The sequence below is a fragment of the Myiozetetes cayanensis genome, unplaced genomic scaffold, assembly GCF_022539395.1.
Source record: "Myiozetetes cayanensis isolate MyiCay16 unplaced genomic scaffold, myiCay2020 scf5-8, whole genome shotgun sequence".
Classification (NCBI taxonomy): domain Eukaryota; kingdom Metazoa; phylum Chordata; class Aves; order Passeriformes; family Tyrannidae; genus Myiozetetes; species Myiozetetes cayanensis.
Window position 1 is genome coordinate 110,575,510 of NW_026087742.1, and position 10,265 is coordinate 110,585,774.

At 42.0% G+C, this 10,265-nt stretch overlaps 1 protein-coding gene across 1 annotated transcript in view; it reads right to left on the minus strand.

Moving 5' to 3' along the window:
• The window catches only part of LOC126648385 (amine oxidase [flavin-containing] B-like), a 52,662-nt gene extending 44,354 nt beyond the window's left edge, over positions 1–8,308 (minus strand). The window contains exon 1 of the mRNA XM_050331239.1: positions 7,926–8,308. Within this exon, the coding sequence (XP_050187196.1) occupies positions 7,926–7,971 (46 nt within the window). The 5' untranslated portion in view covers positions 7,972–8,308. The remainder of the gene's footprint in view (positions 1–7,925) is intronic.
• Positions 8,309–10,265: the final 1,957 nt, after the last annotated feature.

Here is a 10,265-nt window from a genome sequence, read left to right on the forward strand (position 1 = left end):
CCTCCCTGTTCCTGTGTCTCACCACCCACACCATAGCCCACATATACAGGTACACACACACACACACACACATACAGGCTAAATTGTAAAGCTTACAAGGATTTGTGTACATTTTATCTATTTGAACAACTGAAAAATGAAGAGGAGCCTGGCCCCTTTGCAATTCACCAGCTCTTTGCTGGCAGCCCAAAAAGACCACTTCATCTCTTGACAGCCAGCTCATGATGAAGCATTCCCTGGCTGAGATGCCAAAGGCTGAGGACACAAATGTCATCCAGAGAAGCCCAAAGAAGAACCACTAAATAAGACTTTTAAGCAACTGTCTTCCAACCGTCTCTAAACACAGACAGGAGGAGGTTTGAGTCAAACAGCTCATGAAAATGTCAGTGCTATGAAAGAAAAATGCTACCATTAGAATCGTACCATTCTGATAGAACATATGGGAGGGAAAAAAGGTGAAGGAAATACAGTTTTCCGAGTGACTTTGCACTGGTGTTTCTTTCAAACATTTTAAAGATGTTTAAACAGAAAACTGACATGACAGAGAAGGCTGTGCAAAATACAAATGCATGGGTGGGTTACTTAAAAGAATGCTACACATTTATGGTTTAAATACCAATGCCCAGTAGTGCACCCTCCCTGACCACTGAAATCAGCAAAAAAAACTTTAAACAATAATTATTCAACATTCCCAATTATAAACCTTAGACACAAATCAGTCCATAAAGAGAAAAGACTAGTGAATCAGACAAATGATCACATTTTGATAAACCATCTTACAAGGTAGCAAGAACATTAATATCTGACGCAATTTTACAAGAATGAAATAGGTTATCAGCCCAAAAGGAAAATCATGTTAAGTTCAAAAATGGCCATATAAAAATTAAATGACTGAAACTGTAATGAAATTAATGAAATTTCCTCAAGAAACTGAAGCAAGGATGAAGCTCTGGAGTACTCAACACAGGAAAGACATCGACCTGTTGTAGCAGGTCCAGAGGAGGGCCACAGAAATGATCAGAGGGATGGAACAGCTCTCCTATGAGGAAAAGCTGAGAGAATTGGGGTTGTTTAGCCTGGAGAAAAGAAGGCTCTGGGAAGACCTTATAGTACCTTTCAGTTCCAAGAGGGGCCTTATATGATAGATGGGGATTAAATTTTTAGTAGGGTCTGTCATGATAAGACAAGGGGTAATGGTGTTAAACTAAAAGAGGGCAGATTCAGATTACATAGAAAGGAAGAGATTTCTTTCACTGAGGGTGGTGGAACACTGGAACAGGTTGCTGAGAGAGGTGGTGGGTGCCCCATCCCTGGAAACATCCAAGGTCAGCTTGGATGGAGCTCTGAACAACCTGATCTGGTTGAAGATGTCCCTGCTCATTGCAGGACGATCAGACCTTTAAAGGTGCCGTCCAACCTGAACTAGCCTGTGACTGTGATTCATCAGGAATCATGACTGATTCCAGAAGCATAACTGAGTGCTTTGAGAGCACATCAAGACACATTCTCCATAAAGCAAAACCAAGGGAAGGTCTTCAATCCACCAGGGCACTGCTCAGCAAACTTTTAGAACCAGCATAAGCTTCACTATCATATCAGTGTACTCTGTGAAATAACTGCTACAGAGCTGAAACAACACAAAGGCAAGCAACCCCTGTTCTTGGAAGGGGCAGTGAGACAATACGGCTTTTAAATCTTTAAATAACAGAACTACTTAACTACAGTTGTCAGTTGTGCTACAGAGAAGGAAACTGTGCCAGTGGGAAATACGCCAAAATCACCCAGATTGTTTACATACAGAATAATAAGTTCTGAAGCTTTCTCAATTGACTAAATTAAGCATGAGACCTAATTCATTGTCATTAGCTACTGTGTAAGATATATAAATATAGAGCAAACTCTGCTCTATATTTATCATACCACAAGGAATTTTACCTCTGGGACTATCAGGGCTGTGTAAGCCCACATTGCTCAGGCTGCCTGCTTAGGCAGTGCAAACATGACTACTCAGCTTTTTGGCACAGTTCTCCACCTTTTGATAAGACTACCTCCACTCATCAGCTCACAATACCCTTGTCAGCATCCTCCTAAGATCATCTTAGGCAGCCTGAGCACTCCCAGGATGGAGCCAGAGCAATGGGCTGCTCATCACAGCCCAGCATTGACCCAGACTCATGTCATGGAGGTAAACAAAACGTTTGTTATTTGCTGGAGACTGACACTATGGTCACTCACTACATCAAGCATTTCTTCAAAATTACTCCTGTACCTGATGATGGCAAGGAGTAAAATGAGCAAATCAAAACTCAGAATTACACAGAAAATGATCTTTCATCAATCACTTGATGCTACAAGAAAATTAAAGAAAGAAAAAAAGTGGGCAAGGAGAAAACATAGAGGATGGAGACAGAGGATGCAGGTCCACATGTGTGGTCAAGATACCAAGTAAATTATTTTTAACTGTGTCTTAGTGGAAAAAGAGTGGAAAAAGAGTGGAATCAAAATGCTTACTCTTTCCATGTCACTACCTTTGACCAGCCGAACTAAAAGTTTACAAAGACAGCAAGTTTGAACTGTCTATGTCAGCAAATAGTGCAGAACATCAGACATGCAGTGTAAAACAGTGATATCCCAAATACCCAGTATCCATACTATGTGCATGAAAGGGATTTTATTTAGACTAGCTCTTGCATGGCCCAACAGGGAGCCAATCCCATTAGGACTTGGAGCTTAAAAGGTGAGCTCCTACAGTCTTCCTCTTTGGTCTCATGCAAAAAGGAATGCTCCAAGCCTTCTATCTGTTGATGCACATGATAGAACTGTAAGTAGGGTCAAGCAGAACATGTGTTCCAGGTACACATTTGATCTGAACCAAGACACCAATGCAGATGAACACCTACCATCACCTGCAGTGTGATTAGATTAGGCCGACAAACCTCATCAACTAAAAGGCACCCCTGCAAGTGGTTGTCCAAGCAATTTGTCAAAACAAACATTCAATCCAGCAGTACAGATAAGAGTATCCTGTGGACCTTTCAGTTTGTAACCCTAACATCTACTGCTACCTATAGGCTTTAATCCTCTACCAATTATTTCCAATATTAGCTACCCAGCAATTCTTGGCCCCAATATTTTACCATCCTAACTTACCCTTTTTGGCCCTTTCATAGTGTTTTTTCCATTTTGTTACACAGACTGAATGAACTTTCCCTAATAACACTCTTTCATAATGGTTAAATAAGCTAATGGAAAAGCTTTCCTTAATGATGCATCATTCTGAGCCTTGCAAGATGAGATGGCTCCTGCAGGTAGACTGGAAAGCTTCTTATCAAATCAACTTTCAGACCAATTAGGAGGTATCAGACAGTGAATTACAAGTGCTGTCCCTGCTGCCTAGGCTACCAAACTATTTCATAACATTATGCAGCTGCTTTCTGTTCTGTTTACTGTGCACTGCCAAGTTTTTCCTGTGAAATACCTAGAAGTCAAATGCAGGCTCCACCAAACTGCCTCATACTCCTTCACAGTAGCCATGAGAGTATTGAATGCAAAAGAAATAACTCCCTGATGGCAGATACAGAGACAGGGGATTGAAAATGTGAGCCAAGAGCTTCATCAAGTAAACTGACAGGGAAATGTCCTGGATTCCCTTTGCCCACCGTGCATCCCAGAAAGGGTGAAATCCCAGGGAGAGGGTCAGAATCCTCCCACAGATGTATCCACTCTAGTTCATTATGCACAGCTATTCCACCCATGCCCATTACCTCTTTTGGTCTGGGTCTTTTTCTTCTCCAAATGGGCATCTAGCATGGGACTCCCAGACTAGAAATGCTCTCCAAAAACAGTGCCTCATTTGGCAAAGTATCTTTTCAAATGCAGAGTATTGAGACACTATAAATTACTACCAGAGAGCAAAAATAAATAAGTATCTACTGAAGATTATGCATCTTGTCTATAGTTTTCTTACAACATGTCCTAGTTCTGTTTAAAAAAAAATTTTAAAATTGTTTTAAAAATAATTGTTATAAAAAATTTTGCCCTCTGCATTTATTTTAAAACAGATAGAACAACTTCAGATAACAGGCCCCAAAACACCTGGTCTGAGTTTGGGTGTTCTGGTTTGGTTTTTTTATTTTTAAAGAGACTTGAAACTGGTTCACAGATGCAGTGAGAGCTGCTGTAATTATACAGAATATCAGATCATCACACAAATAAAAAGCAAGGCTTAAGAAGAGTAGAGAGCACAGTGGTATCTCAATAATGCAAGAATAGGTATGTAAATATTTTTAAAACCTAACATAACAACAGAAATACTTTACAGTATGTTTTGGTTGTAAATTTACAGGAACATGACAAGATTGTTTGTGACCAGCAAAACATTAGCATACTTCAAATAACATTCACTATAATTAGGAGAAGGCTTCACCTTTCAGGAAAAAAAAAGGAATCAATTAACCTCACTTTGATTGTAAAATCTGTGCACCAGAGGTTTAAGAGAAGCATTTTCTTAAGTAGGACTGGCATAACATGAGGATAAAATCTGATAACTTACTTGAAAACAAAAGAAGGAAAGAGGTTCCCATGGCAAAAGCTGGGACAGGAAAGCACTTTTGAAAACATATGGAGAAAGTCTTCAAACAAAATCTCTGAACAGATTCCAAGATTTTATTTGAAGAAAATTTCTGTCATCAGTGTCTCAATTAAGAAGATAAACAAGTTTGATGACATATCTTCATAGTTTTCTAATACTTGTTTTGACCCTCATGCTTGAGGAGCCTTTCAAAGAAAAAGAGACAATAAGCAAAGAAAAGAACCTGTTATGATGCAGGTTCCACCTCTATAAGGGCCTGTTATGCTTTTGATCTAAATATTCTTTAGTACAAGGCATACTGCACACGGTGTATGGATAAGCACTTTCATATATGCTTTTTTATACTGGGAAATTTTCCTTTAAAATATTTATTTTTAAACTACGCCATTTGCAAAATATTTCATGGACTTCTGCTGAAGCTTCACCCATAAAACAGAATCTACTCCTTAGTAAATCCTCCTGTTCCTCAAAGGTCTTCGTTATCGTAAACTCCACTGAGATTGTCTGACATCTTCAGAAAAACCACAGACCGTTTTTTTTTTAGACTTGAAAGAAAAGAAGAGCAATTCTGAGTAGATTTTCATTAAGTAAAATTAAAATCAGTCAGTTCTTTGGTTTTATTGTTTCCTTTTATCAAACCTCCAATAAAGGACACTAAAAATGATTCAGCAAAGGAAGTGGCATCTTCAGATAAAAGATTAGTGTCCTCAGAGGAAAACGGTGACTGGTAGGGTCGTGAAGGCTTCTGCACTGCTATTCCATTTTCTGGTTCTTTCACTCTAAAATTTAGACCCTGCTCGTTACATCTGGATAAAAAGATAGACAGAATCGTTGCCAGGGAGGGTCTGAGTTCGCAAATGGACAGCCTGCGCTAACCTAAAGGAACAAACAGAATACAGATAGCCAAGTGGCAGCTCTGTGACACGTTTGTTTACATCCTCATGCTGGCACAGCACCTCTTTGTTTGCTCTGCAATTACCTGCTCTGCTGACGGCTGCAGCCACCAACTCAAGCACACCCGAATGTCACAAGAGCTTTCTGCTGCCCTACAGCTGTGCACCGACCGGTGCCTTCCTCACCTAAAGGCAGTAACCAGGGAGCCTCACTCGGCTGCAACTCAGGCAGCTCAAAATCTGTGACCTTCTGAAGGAACACATCAAATGTGGAGTAATAACAAACCTGGTCTCCAAGGAGTCCCTCATTTAAAAAAAAAATCACACACTTCACTCTCCAGTGGACAGGAGAAGAGATTTCTAAAGCAGTTCTGCATGTTAATAGGAGTTTTCAACCAGTGTAAGGCGACACAAAACCGCAGTTTCATCACCTGGCTGCAAGGCAAATGATTTATAGAGAAGTGTGAATCAGAGGTGAAGCAGGAGTGGTACACAGCAGCTAAAGGGAAGTGACTGAGGAGGGGTACTTAGTCAATAGTAATTTTTGTGCCTGTATATTTTCCCAGACTTTGTGTGAAGACAGGAGTCTGAAACCAGAGCTCTTTGGTGATGATTTGGTGTAAACAGAAGTCAATAGAAAACTGGTTCCCTACATCCCCACTGCCACTTGCTGTCTACAGGTAGCAAAGAGTGAGGCACAATTTAACGTGGCAGAGCATGTGCTTCTCTGTTCTGGCTGCTCTTACAGAAAAACACATGTGGGCTGTGCAGATTTGCCATGAAAATATTCCCATGGTAACCATAAAAAACCAAGGTATATTAAAAGCTGTTACACTAATTCTTTCACTCCAACCCATTCAACAGAGGGAATGCAGCACTACTGCTGTACAAAAACACGCCACTGGAAATGTTTTTGTTTACAAGGCATGAACAGATAATTACCACTGGCTAATTTCTGTAGTTGAGTTTCACTGTGAAACATGGTGTAAGTAAAAAAATTAGTCGTTACGCTGTGTCCAGAATCAATTGTGCCTTATAGAAAAGCAATGGTTAATTTTTTGTAGTTGATAAACATATTTGAAACATTCAATCATTATTCAGCAGTTTGTTACCAGAGAATCTTTCCAAGGAAATACTGCCAGTGATTTTGTCATTGCATTTTGTATACCATTCAAATTGCATTCTGCACACCTTAACATAATGGTTAAACGGGCATCTAGAATGATATATAAATAAACAGTGGAAATTAAAAGCCACGTGAAAAAAAATGGATTAACAGAATCACATTTTGTAACACATCTCAAGTAATTTGTTTGTGGTTTGGCCTGAGACACTACTTAGATCTATGGATGTATGCACTGAGGAGATCACCATACAAGACAGGAGCTCTCACACTGCACGCCTCACAATGCTAAGGAGCAAAAAAGCAATTGTTTGATATGTCAAAGGCACAGAAGGAAAAAAATTATCTACTTCACATACATAATTTATTTGGCATGGGTATTTTGGAACAAAACACACAGGAAAGAGATTCACTGTGGGCAGGCACAGGGGTCTTCCAGCCCAGATTAGGTTAAGAACAGCAGATTGCCGCTCAAGTGCAAGAAGGCTCCAGGGCCCCTGATACTTTCTCCATCCATTTCTGCCAGGCTGCTCATGCTCTCAGGCCCATACCTGCACTGAAAGGGGAACTAGAAACTTCCTAAACCATCCAGCTGGTTTCAGGCATTTTTCCTTTATGCTTCTACCTGGGCTAAACAAAATGCAGCACAAGATTTAAATTAATCACATGTGACTGAGAGCCTTTGCATGATACCCCTGGAATGGGTGTACATGATGCAGAGCACATATAGACACGCCTGTCCAAAGCATCCAGAGACTCCTGGAAGAATTACAGAGGTTCAGGACATGCTGGGACTGGACATTGGAAGAGCCAGAAAAAAATAAAACGTAAATTATTAAAATAAAATTGAATAAAAGCAGTAAAAAGTAAAATTAAAATATACTAAAAATAAAAGGAATAAAAATTAATAAAATAAAAATCAACAGTAATAAATTATTGAATAAAAATAGCAAAAATACTAAAAATAAAAATAAAAATAAAAATAAAAATAAAATAATAATAAAATAGTAATGTAAATTATGAAATAATAATAAATTATAAAATTAAAATAAGATAAAATTAACTGAAACAAAAATACAATGAAAAATAATAATAGTAGTTTAATAATGATAAAATACTGCCTGCATCATATGGCATTCCACCCGAATCATGAGGACGGTGCTCAGCCGGCGTTACCGAGCTGGCGGGGATGCGTTCGCACCTCGGGCTCCCCGCAGGAGCCCCGCTCAGCCCGGCAGCATCTCCCCCGCCGCGATGCTCCGTCCCCGCCCCGCCGGCACCGCCGCCGACCCCGCACCCCAGACCCCGCCGAACCCACCTGAGATGCCGCCCCCGACCACGATCACGTCGTATCTCTGTGCCATGGCTCTGCCCCGGCCGCTCGGTGCCTCCCGCGGCGGCTCCGGCCGGGCTGTGCCGCTCCCCGGGCGGACCCGTCCCCGCCCCGCCGCTGGCACCGCCTCCCGCAGCGGGGCCGGGCGCGGGGAGCCCGCCCTGGGGATGAGCAGCGCTCCTGCTGCGGGGCCGCCGGTCGCAGTGCGTGTTTTCTCTCCTGCCCCCCGCCCCGGGAGGGTCTGGGGAGGGAACGTGGCCCTGGGTGAGGAGCGCAGCGGCCGTGGGCTCTCTGCCCCCCGCTCTCCGGAGGCATTAGGAGTGTTGGGATTTATTTCTGCATCCTCTGCAGCCACCCTGGCTGGGGGTCCTGGGCGATGGCAGGTTGAATATGAGTCAGCAGTGCCCTGGCAGCCAGGAGGGCCAACCGTGCCCTGGAGGGCATCAGGCACAGCATGGCCAGACGGGCGAGGGAGACGATCGTCCTGCTCTGCTCTGCACTGGGGGGGCCTCATCTTGAGTATTGAGCAGTTTTGGTCACTGCGCTGTGAGAAAGATATGAAGCCATTAGAGAGTCCAAAGGAGGACAGAGAGGATGGTGAAGGGCCTTGAGAGGAAGCTGTGTGAGAAGCAGCTGAGGTGACTTCATCTGTTCAGCCTGGAGGAGACTGAGGGGAGACCTCAGTTACAGTTACAGTTCCTTGGGAGGGGAACTGTTATACAGCTAATAATCATCTGCGGACTCATCCTCTCTTTCAGTGTTGGGAACAGTTCCTGCTGTGTGCCATTCCCTGTGTCCTGCCCAGGCACTGTGTGGCAGTGTCTGAGCCTGTATATTGGACATGGTTGGCTTACCAGGAGACTTCTGTGCTGGATCTCATGCACAGTGGATCACGCTTTTGTTTGTGGGCACCAAGTTTAATGTCCAGGACTAAGGCTGTAAGATATTCATGATGTCCCAGGATGAAATATCCTTCATCTTACAAGTATACTGTCTAACAAGCATTCTCTGGTTCCTTGTTTTTTTTATAGAATTACAGAATGGTTTAGGTTGGAAGGGACCTGTAAGGTTCATCTAGTCCAGACTTACTTCAATGAGCATGGACATTTTTCACTGGACCAGGTTGCTTAAAGACACATCCAGCCTGGCCTTGAACACTTCCAGGGGCAGAGCATCCACAACTTCCCTGGACAACCCCTTCCAGTGCCTCAAAACCCTCATCACAAAAAGTGTCTTCCATAAAAAAAATGTTTTCCATGTGCTTCCACATTACTTTCAGTTTTTCTGAGTGATTCTTGCCCTGACTGAAACAACAGTACACAATTAATCATTTACAGAAGGAATTCTTTATCTCAGAGGGAAGTGGTTAATGGATTGAAAGAGGTCTCACCAAACAGCCTGAAAAAAACATTACTGGGAGACTGATGAGGTTGAATTAATGGAAGATGCTATCTTTTAGTTTCTGCTCAGAAATAAGTAACTTACTCTGATTAAAAGAATCTGCTTCAAGGATAGCTAAATCAAACTCCAAGACCTCTTCATCCTGAGAGACACACAATTATCGAATGGCTGTCAGAAATAATAGTGATAGAGATATTTCAAACCTCAAACCTCAAACCTCATACACTGAGAGGTAGAGAAGGCTCTTCCAAAGTCAGAAGTGGGTAGTTCTATTGGCTGTTGGCAAGGATAGCTCTGGTTACATCTATGTACTTGATGCCAAGTACCACAGATTCCCATTGTCCACAATATGTAACACTTATTCCCGGGATTCTTCTGGTCCCTATCTTCCTTGCATGGCTCTAACAACTTATTTTTTTGTTATGTGTATGTTCAAAACAGAAGGATATATTGCCTGCAATTGAGGGTATGTGGTGCATGCCCTGGAGCCACTTCACTTCCATGAAAGTCCATGGAAGTGCTGGAGGGCACAAAGCCCTCAAAGGGTTGAGATACAACATCTGTGTCATCGAGTCTGGTTTTCTACCATCATGGACACATTACATAATCCTTCTAATGAATAAATCTAGCTCTGTCTAGTGTAGGCCAAACCTCTCCCAAAGCCAGGCTGGTAGTTTTTCTCTCCTCTCTCCTGCAATGAATCTGGTTCAAAGGTTCATTTTTTTTTCCTCTCAGTAGCTTCTGCTTCCCAGATGTTTACACCATGATGCATTTAAACATATACCATATTCCCCTCCCTACCTTTCCTTTTGCAATGCTGTGAGGTTTGTCAAGCACTTTAGTATCCTCACATAATGAGATATGCATTTGCTGATCCTACCAGCTGTTTTATGCCCTGATCTCAGTCCCAAAGTATCTATCTTC